This window comes from Manis pentadactyla, chromosome 9, assembly GCF_030020395.1.
Source record: "Manis pentadactyla isolate mManPen7 chromosome 9, mManPen7.hap1, whole genome shotgun sequence".
In the NCBI taxonomy this organism is placed as follows: Eukaryota; Metazoa; Chordata; class Mammalia; order Pholidota; family Manidae; genus Manis; species Manis pentadactyla.
Window position 1 is genome coordinate 71,118,680 of NC_080027.1, and position 17,119 is coordinate 71,135,798.

At 42.5% G+C, this 17,119-nt stretch overlaps 1 protein-coding gene across 3 annotated transcripts in view; it reads right to left on the minus strand.

The window, feature by feature from the left end:
* MPPED2 (metallophosphoesterase domain containing 2) overlaps nucleotides 1–13,778 on the minus strand; it is a 193,626-nt gene extending 179,848 nt beyond the window's left edge. The window contains exons 1-2 of one of the 3 annotated variants that reach the window (XM_036891868.2): nucleotides 13,476–13,778; nucleotides 7,785–8,033 (exon numbers count right to left, since the gene is read on the minus strand). In XM_036891868.2, coding sequence (XP_036747763.1) covers nucleotides 7,785–7,912 — 128 coding nt within the window. In that variant the 5' untranslated portion in view covers nucleotides 7,913–8,033; nucleotides 13,476–13,778. Of the gene's footprint in view, nucleotides 1–7,784; nucleotides 8,034–11,608; nucleotides 12,246–13,475 lie in introns of those variants that run through there. The other 2 variants (XM_036891869.2, XM_036891870.2) reach the window with 2 other exon arrangements.
* Nucleotides 13,779–17,119: the final 3,341 nt, after the last annotated feature.

Below are 17,119 nucleotides of genomic sequence, written 5' to 3' on the forward strand. Positions count from 1 at the left end.
AGAGCAATGGGTATTATATTTGTGATTTTTTTTAAGTGTGTAATACAGTCTTATAGTCTTCTGTGGTTATCTTTGAAGTCTTCGGGCAAAGCAAAATGAAACAAAAGGAAGAAAATTTTTTCCAAAGCTCCAGACTAAAACAGAGCTGGTAAAACATCTATGTCAAAGCAAAAGGCTAAATCAGGAAATTAGGGAAACCTGATGAGGTTGCTTAGCTGGTGGGTGACTTAAGGGGAACTTAATTTTTTTCCTGAATTCAGTTTTAAGGCTTTGTGCAAAACACATTTAAACTAAGTGTATGATATGTAAATGGATTGAAACTTGGTCTGTGGCCCAAATACCTAAAACTGAACACCACAAGTAAGCCTATTTTCTTAGCCAATCAGTATAAATGCCAAAATAGCCCACTGCAAGATGGGAGAAAGCATTTTTCCAATCTAAGAATTATCAAATCTTTGAGCTGAAAGGTTTCAGAGACTGTCTACACAAATAAATAAATGGGTTTAAGGAGAGTCTTATGTTAGGGTGTAGGGCCCTGAAATCTTTTAAGGAAGTTACTAACAACAGAGGAACTTCAAAAATGGTTTAATTCTCACTTAGAATTTTAAAGCTCCACAGTATCAACTACTGAAAATTCACCTGTGTTCTTTATTAAATGATACTCGTTTTTTGATTTCTGACTTTTCAACTAGTGTCAAGAGCTATTCTACTTAATATTAAAAACTACACAAAATTTGAACCAACTAGAAGGATTTATATTCTGGGTTTTTGGTAAAAAAAAACAGTGAGAAGACTACAAAAATGCATTTTCATACTTGCATACATTTTATCCTCCTACAGGGAGAGAAACTGAAGGAAAAAAAATCTTCAAAGCAAAACAGAACAAAAATATGCAAACCCAAATACTGAAAGGGCCAATAAATCCAACAGTTTCCTCTTTGCAGAGTTAGTGTTTTTACATAGACAAAGCCTCCAAGTGTAATTTTAAATTTAAAAAAAAAAAGCAGACTAAAATGGTGGTCTGCACAAGTATGGTAGTTTTGTCCATACTGATATTGAAATAATAGCCTGATCGTGCCTGGACAGCTACTGAAACATCTAATTAACTCAAGTATATTTAAGTCAGTCCAAAAGGAGAGGTCATCTGACAGTTTCCCAGCTTTAGTATATCTCTATCGATTGACTGTGGCTACACTTGCCCTATGTATCTTTCTTTACCTCTGTATATGCAGGTAAGTATTTCAGAATTTGAAATTCAAGTGTACCACAGTGGATAGGATCTGCTTTATTTGTCAGAATTCTTCACCCTCCAACAGAATCAAGTAATCAAAACACAAGAAATATTCCACACTTATGCAACATACATCAAGGGTTCTAAGAACAAATCCATCTGAATAAAAAAAAAAACTTTATTTTAGGTTGCATTTTAAATGCTCAAATGCAAACAAAGAAATCTATAGAATAGGATTAAAAAGTCAGCTGTAAGACAAAGTCAAACTGTCATGGACCACAAGACCAATACCCTCAGGGAGAGTATAGGAAAAAGAACTTACTTTAAGAAAGAAATGAGAGAGGAAAAGAAAAATACCCTGTGTTTTTATATGAGCGCAAACTGAAAGGGCCATTCAGCATCTCCACGACGAATTTCAGATTGGAAACATTAACAAAAATTATGGCCATGCTAATGCGCAGGCCAGTGATAAATTTGTAATGAGAATGAGAAAGTGGCTTACCAAGAGGAAAATGTTTAGAATTTTTTTCAAACAGCTAATGCAGCCCAGTCCTGCAGCGAAAGGATGAACTTCCATCTTGTTAGTGAAGTGCAGTGTTGCAGTGCCACAGATATTCACTCATTCATTCATTCACAGTACTCCTTCCCGTGTCAATAGTTAGAGGAGTCATTTTCTCTTCTCTCCCCATCATGGTCCCATGATGCCCCACTATTATAACTGCTCCCTACAGAATATCACTAATGATGAGGGGTTTGCATTCTTAATTTCAAATAGACCTAAGAAGAGGTAAGAAATAGGAGAAATCATAGACAGCTGGAGAGGGAGGGAATGGTGCTACCGGGTGTCAAGTTCACAAGCTGGTGAGGACCCTAAAATTCAGAAAGGCCCAACTTGCTAACAGTCACAGACCTTGATCCTGATAAAGACAGGACAGGAAGACAGGTTCCTTGAAACACTGTTAAGTAGCCTACTACAGCAAGCTGTTCAGTTATGACTCTGTATACTCTGCTGGCTTCCAAAAATGAGTATCAACATAAAAAAATGTCCCTTCTTAAGAAAATGTCCCTTCACGTATAAGACTAAGAAGTTGGCAGCATCCTTGGCACAGTTCTCTTCTGCCCATTTGAGTAAGATGAATTGCACTGAACCGATGCACAGCCTTTGGTCTGTTCCCTGATTACAATGTAACATAGAAGAAGGTGCCGCCCAAGGATGCTCTAGGCCCAAAGAAAATATATTTACATTCAAGCGAACCTTTAATGCATATCTGGTAGACAAAGCAGAACAATCTTGTAGACAAATTACATTTTTATCATTCTTTTAAAAAATATTTTTATCTATAAAAATATTATAGTTGTTATAAAGAAGTTCAAATTATACAGAAGTATGTAAAATACAAAGTCAAAATACACTTTTCTGTATTTTTTTTAACCAAATGGGACCATGCTATGAAGCTCTTCTATAACTTTGTTTTTGTGTCTAAAATAAACATTTACTTCCTACCACGTAAGAATGAAACTTCAGATCACAACAAAATCCTTTAAGAATGTGGCATGGAATGATCACCCTGATACTCTTGAGAGCTTCAGATCATTTTCGATTATCAATGCCCAAGTAAACACCAACAGATGCTATACAGTGAACAAAGTAACAAGAACACAGTTAGATTTGTCAGGTTTTATAACATCAAACAGTTTGGAAAGGAAGATGTTAACACTTAACCCAGGTTTAAGTGGATCTTATCATGTAGATAAGACCATAAATATTATCACAGCAGCTATTTATCAAATGGTATCTTTCAGGTACTATACATCATATACGTCATCTCACTTAAGGCTCACAACCATCCTAAAGGGTCACTAAACCCATTTTATAGGTTAGAAGACTGAAGTTGAGTGATTTGTCCACTTATCATCCAGCCAAAATATGAACTGGTAGGACAAGCACTTTGAGATCTCTGATATCAGACCATATTCTCAACAACCATGTGAATGTTATACTCATTCCCCAGTCTAAACTGTGCCCTTTGCACTCAATCTTGGTTATTAGGGTTAACTCTTGATGCTTCTGTTTTAACCACAGCCATAGGTGGGGAGCCTAAGAAAATGATGGGGTTACAAGGGTCTGAGAAAAGCCTAAGTGGAAGAAGGCCACTGTGATTCCACAGAGAACCAGGCAACACTTAAGCTTACAGGATTCCTTCCCTCCTTGGACTGTCACTCACTTAATGATTTTGACAAATACTATGAAGTCAGGACACCTGCCAGTGCTGAGAACTAAAAATTCCCACCCAGAAGAGTTGGCTGGTCATGACTCCTTGAGGGAGACATAACAAAACTTACCAGTGGTTTTTCTTATTTATTCATTTATTTATATCCATGATTTTTAAAATGAATTGACAGAGCTTAGAACAAAAAGTACAGAATCAATAAAACAATCATTAAAGATAACAGATAGCATTTACTGAGTATAGACTATGTACTAAGCACTCTTCTAAGAACTTGACATGTAATAATTGTTTTTAACCTTCCCAGCAACCTTTTGAGATAGGTGCTACTTTTATTGTTCACATTTTACAAATGGAGAAAGATAACAGAAAAGTCTCTACTGCTGGTTACAAAGCCAGTGAACAGAGCAGCCAGATTTAAATTCCCACAATCTGATTCCACTGGAGAAGTCAACCACTGTGCTACACTGCCTCCCAAAAACAAGTGTAAAAGGACAAGAGCTAAGTAAGATTCCAGCGATGTGGACAACCAAAAGCACAGACAAGTCAAATAACTAAAACTGGAAATGAAATTTCATTTGGACTTCCTAGCAATCATCCTTAAAGCAGTCTGGGAGGGACTAACTTCAGCAGGGTGAACAACCATTCGGGTTTGCATAGGACTGAGGGATCTCCCCAAACACGGCACTCTCGGTGCAGAAACAAACACCCTGCTAAAAAGGTTTTGTAATTTTTTTTTTAGGTCTCAGATAATTAAAAACATACAAAATCTCCATGGTATTTTCAAACCTATACTGGTTCCTTTAGCACCTCCTCCCACCATCATTAAAAATACTAAAAAAATTTCTCAACATTCTGTTCGGGAAAGATGACGGTATCATAGGAAAATGAAAGCCTGGTAATTGTTGGCTTTCAATCATCACATCTATCGGTATTGCTCAAGAGTCTAAGTAGGAAGGGCACACAAATTCTGGGTTAAATCCTGCCCTGACAACTCCAGCTATGCTTTAATTTTCTTTCCCAAGGTCATACAGGACTGCTTTTTTTTAAAAAAAGAAATCTTGCCTGTGTCACAGGCACACACAGGCCAGTGGCTCTTAGAAAGCTTGGTGGCAGCCTCGTCAGAACTCACAGGAGAAACCAAGCCAAGACCAAGTAGTAAACCTCTTAAAAAGCCAGTTGAAATGACAGCTCTGAAATCAGTGATGAGCTTCATGAACATGGGGACTGGGTCTTATGTACCCATGTTTATTTGTAAAACCTTGCAAATTAAAGTTGTCGTAATTGCAATCATAATCTTAGTATGTCAGAGGTGAAAAGATCCATAACTATTATTTGGTGCAACTGTTTAACAGATGAGTAAAATGAAGCCTAGGGAAAGGAAGGAAATTGCCCAAGGTGGGTCACAAAGCTGAGGTGAGACTAACTGAATTAAATGGGAAGTGAGCTATTCCCTAACTAAGGTGAGAAACCACAAGATAGGTTATATGATAAAAAACAAGGAATCATTAAGGAACCAAACTTGTAACTCCACCCCAGGTGATCCATCACAGGTCTTCGCAGACCTCAGTTCTCAGTGAAAAAGGAAAGCAAATGTTTTAAGAATCCCATGCAAAAAAAAAAAAAGAGCAACTATTCAAGTGAAAAAGACGAAATATCTTTAGGGAGAGGGGCATAGCTTTGCCATGACATGTTGGAAATTTCAAAAAAACTGAAGAGATTAGACTAAATACTTCATGCACATTTTCCAGCCAATTTAAGTTTCTATTTAGACTAAGGGCAATCTTTTCTGTAAATAAACAGAAGTATAATATGATCGCATAACCAACATACATGAACACCTAGTACAGGCCAGTCACTGTGCTAGAGGGACAAGCACAAAAACGTAGAGCCAAGGAAAAGGGAAGCCAGCATCTTGACAATCCACATGCACCTCATAACACATGACTTTAGGACAGGCGGGAAGAATTCCAATGAAAATCTCCACATCTCAAACACAAGTTCTCATCTCAGTGCACAGTTAAATCAATTGATCCATCCATCAATCAGTATTTCTAAACACTTGTTACCTGTTCAATACCTGCCTTTAAGAAATGAATGATGTAGTAGGGAGGGAGGGAGGCGGGGAGAGGGAGAGACTAAGAAAAAGGGACAGAGGGAAATATTAATAGAGGTGGTATGGTCTGAAGTAATGCTAAGGGACTAGGGGTGTAACGGCAGGGCAGGGGGAGCGGGGCACAGTCACTTTGGACTGGGAGAGACAGAAGAGGTTTCACAGATGTAGGGGGGCCTGAACTGGCTCTGAGACATTTGATGAGCAGAGCATAAAAGTGAGAGTCTCAGCTGTGTGGAAGCAGGAACTGAGACGGAAAGGCCCAAGGTATGCTCAGATGACAGTGAGCCAACTTAGGTGGCTGGAACAAAGGGGCCAGATAGGAAGGTCTTAGTGGGTGATGAAGGGAAAAAGGCAAGCTGCAACCAGATCATGGCATAATCCTATACTTCGAGGTAGGAAGTCTGGCAAAGGGTTACACAGCTGTCTAGGCTGCCCTTGCAAACCCCTTTTTTCAAGCCTTTTTTTTCAGAAAAGGCATAATTTGATCGTTTGAATTTTTCATGGCTAGATCAGTTCTAAGGTTACGTGATTTTTAAAATATCTTTGTACATTCATAGTTCACCAGTGGAATCCTATGGCCACAAACATGGAGACTAAGCTGACATTCCCTATCATTTTCCAAGGAATCGGGGGGCAAAACATACTTTTTTCTTTTTTTTTGCTTGGAGGTTATAGAATCCATAAAGTTCTTTGAAATTCTTAAGTACAAAATGTTACAGTAGCAAAACACAACTAAAAGGATCCTAAATCCAGCTTACACAAATTCTATAACATATTTGAAGAAATAGAAATTATTAGAAATAAGAGCACAAGGAATATTTCAAGTGAACACATAGTTATTGCTCAGAAAAGCCATTTTAACAAAGAGAAATCTTATTCACTTCTAAAACTTTCCTTTAAAATCATGTTAATAATGCTTCATACTCATGAATATATTCTGATTTAAAGGATGTATAGGAATAGTTTAGCACTAATCATTTGCAAGAATTTCTTTCTCTTTTTCTTTTTTTTTTCAGAAATCTCATCATAGGTTAATGGAGTAGCTCTACAGAATATACTTGCAAAGTAACATCCTAGTATTTACACTAATACTCAGGCAGTCAAGAGAAAGATCTTTTTATTTGGTTAGTGTTTCTAAATTAGGGGGGTGTTTGTGTTTGTGTGTATATTGGGGGGTGGGGAGCAGGCTATTTTTTTTAAAGCCCAAATAAAACAATTAGTAAAAAAAAGAGCTTGTGACTTGGACATGCCCCGAGTTCAGTTTTGCTCAGAAAGGCAAAAACACAGGCAACAGAACCCTAACCTCCTTTCTCTCTTGACTATACAATAGTTTTCAAAGAGGTTTAGTCCTACTATGAAAGACTCATGTTAGACATTGGAAGGGTCTAGTAGAGAATGAGCACCAGGCATTGAATAAACAAGGGAGATGGTGACCTTTTGCCCCTTCTGCTGAAAGCCGGGCACATCCTGAAGCAGAGGAACAGAAAAAAGCTGGTATGCATCCAGGTGCTGCAAAAATCCTGGCCTCTAGATTTTTTCTCCCACACTTTGTTCCTTAAACAGTTTAAACAGGCACCATGACTTCAATAGTATTAGGGAGTGAGAGAAAAGTACAATTCCTGGAACCAACTGTTCCACTGTCCCTCAATCCTTTGTTCCCTGTATTGTTTGAGTCCCGCAGCATGCAGCACACGTTCCACAAGCAACAGGCAAGACAATGGACTTAGCAGTGGCTGGACAATTAGCATCAATTAGGCCTATTTTCCAGCTGAATGTGAAGGGGTAGTGGGGGTGAGGTGTGGGGGGGAAATTACATAAATTTTATAGAAATACTTCATCATGGGGGCAAGTGGTATAATGTAAAGCAAACTGAACTAGGGGTTCAAGAGACACTGCCCAAATTACCTGTGTGACATTAGGCAAATATCTTAACCTCTCTGTTATTATCTACAACATGTAGGCAACCTACTACCCACCCCTCAGAGGTTCACAAGATCTAATGTCCAACTGTGGTTGGAAGTTCTCTGAAAATCTGAAATGTTACACAGATGTAGGCTATTCCTCCAAGCTCTGTTTGGAGCCACATACAGTCATCTGTTTTCCAGACCATATACCTTTTATTCTCCCTGGCAGAAGCCGTTAGTGACTTTCTTAATTTATTTCTATTTTCTTGATTGCTAATTTTTTTAAGTTCATGAGTGATACTTACATATGTACATGTGGCGGCTGGAATCTGCTCTGGTTGATGTTGTAGTGGGTGAATGCCTGGGTGGGGTTTGAGCTGTACTCATCCACCGTTATGGTAACTTTGCCTTGAGAAGGAATCCCATGTGCCATCCTTCCTCCCTATAGGCATGAGCAATTCACAACTTTCCGGAGCGAAGGATGGGAGCAGGCATGGTGTGTTTCAGCCAACTTCTAAACCCAAGGATCTCCTCATCAATACCACCGCGTGTTTCTGTAAAAAGGAAAATTATAAAATGAGAACAAAGAAAAAGAGGGTGTTCTAAGAGATGTCCAATGTGACACCTGGACATGAAATTGGTTCAGGAAAAATGTTAATTTGTGTTGTTGTCTCATGGATACAACCTTTGCCAGCTCCACTCTGCATGTACTTTAGAGTGGATGTTACACTCCGTATGACACTGCTGGCTGCTAGCAAGTCATCTCACTGGCATTCAAACTCAGATTTCCTCTTTAATTATAATTATGGCACTTAATGTGAATTACAGAAGGGGCATATCCACAGTTGCCATGGTGTCTAACTATAAACGGTTTGTGCTCAAATTGGAGAATCTTCCAAACCTTCCCTGCTAATTGGAATGTTTGGTCTGGACAAAGTTGGTGTTATATTAACAATGTGAAACCTCAGTACTTAACACAGCTATATAACACAATGACAAATGTAAATTTAAAATGCTGTGCTAATAACAGATACTTGTGTCTAACTGTAACACATAATCTATGCACATATTACACATAATTTTTTCTTTCACAAGCAGCTCTCAATACACACACACACACACACACACACACACACACACACACATCCACTCCACCCAAGAATATTATAGTAAGGCAAATCCTTTTTGCTAAATGTAATATAATTTATTTAAACACTGCAGTCACTCAGGGGGAAAGCCAGACACATCCAGCCTTGGACCACCACTCTGGATGCAGTCATTACTACCCCTCTTCAGGCAGTAAAGGAGGGCAGCCATTACATCTACCACCTCATTCTTGCTTGGTGCTATATAATTCTCAGTATTCATTTCATACTTTTAAAAAATTATGCATTAGTTTGATTCTTTTTATAAATGTCAATATATTATTTGCTGCACTGGGTTCAGAAATGAGGACATTTATGTTTATGGCAGGTGTGCAAAGACTGAAGACAGCAAATCCCCGCATCAAAGCTATTGCAATCGATCAGTGTAGCAAAGAAAACGGGTAGTCCTTGGGTAACCCTTGGGTAACCCACACTCTTACTTTAAGTGTTCCACATCAGAATGCATTTGCCATGCGCACCATTAAGCTCCAGGAATCCTAGCTGCTATCTCAAATAAAAATATTTAGAATAATAAGATTAGATTTAAATTTGGCACAAAACACCTTAAATATCAAGCAAAAGGCAGATGGCCTGCCATAGGCCATTTATTTTATTATTTTACAACCCGGGGCTTGTGTAGTCCTCCATATGCTAGATGAGCTAAGAAATTCCACAGTGTTCTACTCAAATCATTGCCTTCTTCATATTAGCAAAGCCAGCTAAATAACACCCACCTTGCCCATGTTCCTAATGTACAACTGCACTGCCAAGACATGAATCTCTGGCACTCTGGCATTCTAAGCAAAGTGTCACTTTGGGTTCTCTTTCTTCTTCCTGAATCATGGGAGATATGAGTCCTTTAAACACCAGTTGATAACTAGGCCAGTAGGATTAACTAAATTAAAATCTGTCCCTGCTCCTCTGATGTTAAGATAGCCCTAAGAACTGCTTACAAATCATAATGCAGCAGTTTTCATACCAAGTTTGCAGCTGTTTCCTTAATTTCCCCCACAATTATATTTTACTGTTATTTTGCATAACAGTAAAACACAACACCTGCTTCAAATTGCAGTCCTGTTCTAAGTACTGTAATTCTCTTTTGAGACACAAAGTACCGAGACACTACTGAAGCGCAAAACTGCATAATTGCGCCACGCTGAAAAGTAAATACAAATGAAAACATCTTCCTGTTATAGAAATGACTGTCATTAAAAAGAATGTTAGCCATCAAAGCACAGAGGAAAAAAATACACATTTTCAGACTGTGAGAACTTAGTATTTGCATAAATTAGAGAGTGGTGTAAAAATTACATGACAATTCTTATGTGCCAGCCATCAATGTCTATTGTGTGAAATACAGAACATTAAGAAGCAAAGGAAACAAAATTCATGTCCAGACCACCGTGACCTCTCAGTAACAATCTCTGCACTTGATGCACAAAACAGCTCAAATATTTCTGGAGTAAACTCACTAATTAAATTAAGAAAAATGGCCTAGAGATAAAATATACAGAGCTATACATAAATATCTATGCAATGACTTACAGTAGTTATCATTAGACCCTCCCATTAGAAACTGAGAAGAGAGGGAACTTAGAAGGTGATCAATTCACAATCCTAAATGATCCACCGTATCCTAAAGTCAATGTAGCCTTGCCTTTTCTACCAAGTGAACATCTGTGCCTCTTTGCACCTTTGCTCCAGCAAGACAAATGTTCTATTTTCATCAGCACACACTGGCCCCTGTAACTCTGAAGAGCTAAATGGGTGGCTGGCACCTCATTTGAACTCATCTTTACCATGTCCTCTTTCAAATATTTTATCGAAACAGTGCACCTGCAGAATCTTTCTTCTTTAATCTGGAGTCCTTTGAAGAAACTGTCAGACTGAGGCAGAGAGCTTCAAAACTTTCACAGAAATCTTTGCAGACAAGTCAAGAAAAGGCTTATTTTTTAAATGCTATGTTCACCTCCACTCACAAAATGTGCATAGGCTAAAAATATTAAACACCAATACACAGAAAGACTTTTTCTTATGGTCCTTTCCTCTAACCTGAGAAATTCAGAAAAAACTTGAAACAAGACAGAATGATACACTGTGTAAAACTATCAAGAAGCTGCACCACGTTTAGTGTGTTACTTAGGACTAAAACCTTCCAAATGATCAGATTTTGGAGCACCTTATCCTCATCACACTTACATTACTCTTTGCATGCAATATTTAAATAGATCAGTATTCTCTTTTTAAATTTTCATTTTATACTTCAACACACTTGCTCCACAAAACAAAGGACTCCAGTACAAAATACCAGAAATCCTCAAGAAAAATCTAAAAGGGACTGACTGCCAAATATTCATGCTGGTGATGGTTTGATTTTCTCTTAAAAGAAAGAAATCGTGTGAGCACATTTTGCATTTCCTAGACAGCAGTCACTTCTCTTAAGCTGTGCAACTTGCAATGTTCTTTTTAGGAATCTAGTTGTAAAACCTTTTAAGGTCTGCTGGCAATTTAAGGATTAAAAGCTGAGGAATTAAATAACTGTCTCCACCTCCTAGACACCAGAAGTCCAATTTACCAAAAGCAACAGTTCACCAAAAAGTTTCAAAGCGACAGCCCATGACCTCTCCACCCGAGCAGCGCATAACATAGCCTATGAGAAAGGAGCCCGTGATTTCCTCATTTAAACAAGGATGCTCATTTTATTCCCTAGCCCTAAGAAGATTGCCCGACCGCCTCGCCAAACTTGGGAACTCGCCCGCTCCAACTCGCCAAATTCTGCTCTCTGCTCCCTCAGCCGCACAGACGCAGAGCTTTCTCAACTCAAGCCCCTACTCTTTCACGTCCACCTCCAGCTACTCATCCCTGTATCCCAGAGCGATACGCACAAGCGTTCCCGGCGGCTTTTCCGCCAGGTGTTTTTAGAGGGATGCACAAACTTCCACGTGCCTCCGGCCACACAGCGCCCTCCCTCCCGCCGCACTTACACCTGAACTTGTCTCCAGCACTGCGGACACCCGGCTGGCACATTCTTTCGGAGAGGAAGAGCAGGACTTTGCTCCCGCGCCTCTGGCAACGAGTAGAGTCTATATATGGTGGGGCGGGGGGCGCGGAATTCTCTACTTTGGATTGGTTTGTTTGTTTTAAATCTAGGGTGGGCAGTTGGGGGCGGGGGGCTTCAGCAAATACACACACACACTCTCTCTCTCTCTCTCTTGCCCTGCCCTCCGCGGCTCGCGGCCGCTGGTCCAGACTACAGCTCCCTCTTCCTTCCTGGAGCACCAGCTCGCCTTCCTCGCTCAGTCCCGCGTTGCCACCGCCGTCACCTCCTCTGCGGCGGCCGCTGCTGGCACTGCTGGCGCTCGCGGCCCCGGGCTCCGCTGGGCGCCTTGCTTTCTCTCCCTCTCCCCCAGCCCCGGCTGATTGATGACCACCGGCGGCCAGTGGGTCTGACACAGTGCCATCGCTGGAGCATCGCAGGCCCACGCCCCCGACATCAGCCTCCGGGGCGCGTTGGCATCCCCAAACCCTCTGAGCGGAGCCCGCCCCCGGAGCCGCCGTCGCCGCCTCCCTGCTCTTTGCCCCGAAGCTGCCGGGCTGCTTCCCTGGAGCGGCGGAGAAAGGAAGGGGGCGCGGAGAGCCTGAGAGCGTTGGATGGGGGTGTGGAAGCCACATATTCCTGCCCCCAACCCCCGCTTTGGAAATCTTTTCTTTCACTTAAAGTTTTGTTTTTTTACACTCTGACCTGTTTGTTTGCTTGCAGCATCTCAAATCAATTACATTTTTTCATGACCCGCATTTGCACTTAATTTGGGGTGTTGGAGGAAAGAGACAAGTACCTGTGTGGTAAATCTACCCTCCGGGGGCATCCTTTATTTTATTGCTGGTGGATTCTAACCCCCTCCCTAGTCTCCAGAAAAATGCCCTCTTCACCTCGTAGGCCGCAAAACCCCGGAATTCAAAAGCTTTACAAGGATAATCGTGTTACATGTAAATAGCAAAGAAACTCCTGCCTCTCTCGGGAAGAAATCTGGAGGCAATGGTTACTTTTTGTCGCCGCCCGTCCCCGGCCGGCCGGCCGATGCCTGTCGCTGGCTCGCTCGGCGGACTGAGATAGTGAAGACGGGAGGCGGCGGGGACAGCGAGGCTCGGGCGCGGGGACAGGGGGAGAAAAAGCCCCGCGCGAGAGCGGCGCGCGCGGGCGGCCCCGGGGGTGGCCGCAGAGCGCAGCCGGAGCACAAAGCTGCGCGACGCCTTGCCGGTCACCGCACCTCGCTCGGGTCGCCGCGGGTGTCCGGGGCTCGGGCCAACACAATGCACCCGGGCCTAGGCCGGGGCGGCTCGAACACATAACCCCGGGACTTTCTAGTAAACAGCTCGCCGTGTCCTCATCCCCACCCCCATCCTCGCCGCCAGGCTTTCGCCGCTGCCCCTCGTGGACACCCCCCCTCCCTTCTAAGAAATCCCGGCGGAGAAGGGGGCGGGGAGGTGAGGACCCTGAAGGTCGGGGGCCGAGGACGGGGAGGGCGGGGAGAGGAGCAGGGGGGCAAGATGGGGAGTGGGAGGGAGACAGCTCCTAAAAGAGAATTCGCTTTCGCTCGGGGACTGAAAATAAGCCCTCTTTGGGTTCAGAATTGCCCTGGAAGGGCCCGCTCCTGCCGAATGTCAGGGACACGGGGGCAGCCGCGGTCCGCAGCCTCCGAGCCCCCGCACGCGCCTCTGACAAGGAACCTCTCACCCGGGCTCCGCTTTGTGTGTGCATTTTTTTTCCCCTTCCTCTCGCGCGCAGCACCGGGCGCTGGGCCGCCTCCTCCCCCTCCCCCGCCCTCCGCCTCCTTTCCCGGGGCAGATTACCTTTCCCGGGCTGCGCTCCGGGTCCCGGGGATGCCTTCAGCGCCGGGCGAGCAGGCGATCCATCGCCGAGCGGCCGGAGCCTGCGGGCGGCGCGCGGGGGCGGCAAGGGGCGCGGGCGGGCCAGAACCTTCGACCCCGGAGGTCCCGCCGCGGGCTGGGGCCGGGGGCCGGGGGCGCGGCGCCAGAGGAAGGCGGGTTGGGGGAGAAGGACGCGAGCAGCCTCGATACGGGGAGAAAGCGAACGAGGGGGCGAGGAGAGGGAGCGAGGGCGCGGCGAGCCGGAGGGAGGCGAGCGGTGCAGTGACAGGGACTGCCACTGGGGTCAAAGGAGCACAGCTCCAGGAAGCAGGGCGGCCGAGGCGCAGCTCCGTGCGCGCTCCCCGGCGGGACCCCGCGCCCCCGCGTGCCCCTCCTGCAGCTTCAGCAGGCTCGAACCCCCACCGGCGCCCCAAAGCCCCGGGGTTGCAAGGGGAGGAGGCAGGGAGCTGAGGGTGAGGCCGGCAGCCTGCTGGTGCTCCCGGGTCAAGCAGGCAGCAGGAAGCCGAGCTGCAAGTTCATCATCATGAGGGTGTTCAGCATAAAAATGATAGGGGACCTAGGAGGGGGATGCTACAGAGCCCCCGAGAAAATAAAGGGAGTTTTCCCTCTAAATGGGCGTCGTCTGCAAAGAGTACACCCAGGCCCCCCACCCACAGACCTGCCTAGCACTGTCTGCTGTCCTGGCACAGTTCCAGGACGCAGAGCTCTCGCAGGGAGCTGGAGGAACGGCTCAGGCTGAGTTCAGACCTAAGGAGGAGACCCTGCGTCCCCTCCCATCTGCTGAGCCTAGACTTTCCTTGGGGAGAGCTGTGTTCCCTTTCTAAAGCCTTTCAACTCTCCAGATACACACACACATGCACACCTTTTCTTTCTGCGATGTTGAGAAAGAAAAGGCCACCCCGGCTGATAAATTTTTCACCTCCATGAATTAAGGCAGGTTCAGTATAGGGAGGTGAGGCGAGGCAAAGAAGCTAATTGTTTTCATTTTTGTCTTTGGGGCTCATGTTACCCAAAACATAGGCACTTCAAAAACATCTTAAAAATGAGAGTCCACTTTTTCTGTGTTACTTTGGATAATGAAGAGGTTTTCAGAATTGTACACAAACAACATAAGGAAAAGAAAAGTCGCTGAAATGCTAGAATACAGAAGACAAGGAAGAGAAGGCTTTTAGAAAACTTCGTTGGCAGAGCTGTCTGTAAAAGAGGTGGCCATGTGATGTTATGCCATTGTCAGAGCTCAAAGATTTGGACAGCAACCAGAACTAATTCCTTTCCAGGAGTCAGGCTCAAAAATCTAGGCATTCTCCAAAGGGAAATCCAATGGATATGTGTGAGAGAGAGAAGGGTGCTAAGTATACTTTGTGACAAGTGGCTAGACATCCTGGCTGAAATTATATCCCCTAAAAAAACAAAAGGAGCCATTTCAACCTGGTCTGTGGCCTCTGTGCTGACACTAATTGGTTTCCAGGGTCTGGAGAGGAAGAAAGAGAGGCTGGTAGGAGAGCCCCAATAAACAAAGATCAAATGGAATTCACTTGAAAATATTTCCCTGTTACAATGAGCTTTCCTGGCACTTGAATTTTAAGTCACCTATGTCTTATGCCTGAACTGAAATGAAGGGGGAAACGGTCTTGTTAATACATTTATTTCGTTGTGCAGTATGCCCCGAGTGCTGGTACTTGTCAAATATGCTGGGATGAAGGGGACAGTGATTCTCCTTGCCCAGTGCAAATCACAGCAAGTGACATTGACATTAAAGATGCCAACAATGGAGTGGGGGGCACATTTAAATTTTGCTTTTGTTTTCCAGCCCAGCAGTGAACACTGACTGGAATCATGTTTTTGAAGAAACACTCAGTTCTGTTGTCCTTACTCTTTGAGTTAGCAGTACGCACCTCTTATTTACATGGCTTCAGTTTTTAGGCCGATTTGGGCTGATTTAATAAGTAAAACAAAAAAAATCCAGCCAAATAATTTCTGTGGTTTTCTTCTCTTTTTCTTTTTTTTAAAAATAATTGGTCATCAATAAAACAACCAAATTAGTCTGCATATGATCATGAATCTAAGCAGTGCACACAGATAATAAATAACACATTCTACTTTTGCAGCACATTTTACAGGATATTTAATGGCATAAACAATCAAGTGAGTGACCCTTTACAAAGTTGATGAAATAACTTTGTATTTTACTGAGTGGGAAAAAATTGAGGCAAAAAAGAAAAAAAAGCTTAAAGTTGTAGTATAGGAAGAAGTCAACCTCTACTGTGTCCCTGCTTGATCAGTTATCCACTGAGAAAATTACTAACCAAACTGTATTTGAGTTATGAATTTTTATTTCCATTAGGCTGCCAAAGTAAAAAAGCTGAAGAAATGTAAGTAAATTTAAATAATAAATCAGGAACAAAAGGAACTCACTTTTGAAATAATACTCATTGCATGGATTTGAACATACTGCATTTTGTTAAATCATATTTCCACCAATATAGCTACCTACACTAAAAGCTTGTTTCAAAGTGATTGGATGTGAACCATGTCTGTCCCTGACATCAGCTTTGAAACATGGAGCCTCATGATACCAAATTTGAACTGCTATAGACTGGAACTTTGTTTTGTTAAGATAAGTGAGCCTATAAGCTCCATTTGTGTTGTTGTTAAATTCAATTTTTATTGTTTATAATGGGAAGCAAAGGATAAAAATCAGAAGTCAAGTTTATGATTGCCTCTATGCAAATACAACAACTTTTTAATGGGATGTAAATCTGGAGTCTTTCTCCAGTGATTTCATCGAAGGAACTGGCATATATGCTTCCTGATAGCCTGCTGTGATATCTTTTAAAATGTCTTTTCAGAATGCATTTAGGGAAGAAAATGAAAGACAGGAGTGTGGGAGAACTTTAGGTGGAAGCTTGGAAACTGAATGCTGCTTCCCTTGAAAATGTAATACTTTATTTGAAGTTGTTTTCCATTCTCCCTATGAGAACACGTTTTCTAATACTTGGTTCAATCTAGAAAAATTTTCATTGAAACAATTGTATTTCATTGAGTAATATCAAAAATCTCAGCCAAAAAACACCTTCATTTTATTCCAAGTCCTGACAGCTTTTGTAATTTTTGACTTGTTTCGAATGTTTTCATTGTAACCTCCCCAAGTTTAAGAACTATACCCCAAGTTCCTTGTGTCCTTAAGTGCTATACATTTAGTACAAACTTGGAGATATTTGTTAAATGACTATATGGCTCAATAAGTGAAAAAGTGAGTGAGAGAATGAAGAGTGAGTGAGGGATCTACACAAAGAAGGAAAATCCATACCAGATATGGAGTGACAGGAGTGATGACAGGGGACCAGTGTCAAGGGTAAGAGCCAAGGACTTCCTATGCAGTCCAAATTGTACCTTTAAAGAGGTTCGCTAATGTGTTTGGAAACATGCAAAAAAATGTAAGACTCTTTCAGAAATTGACTTTCTCATAGAGAAACTGAAGATTGTTACATATCATGTCCATTGAAAGACAGCCTTCTTTTTAACTACAGTAAGATGCAAAAACAAAGGAAAAGAATCATGAGCAAAATTTGTGTCTTAAACTTTATAGAGATAATATACCAAGA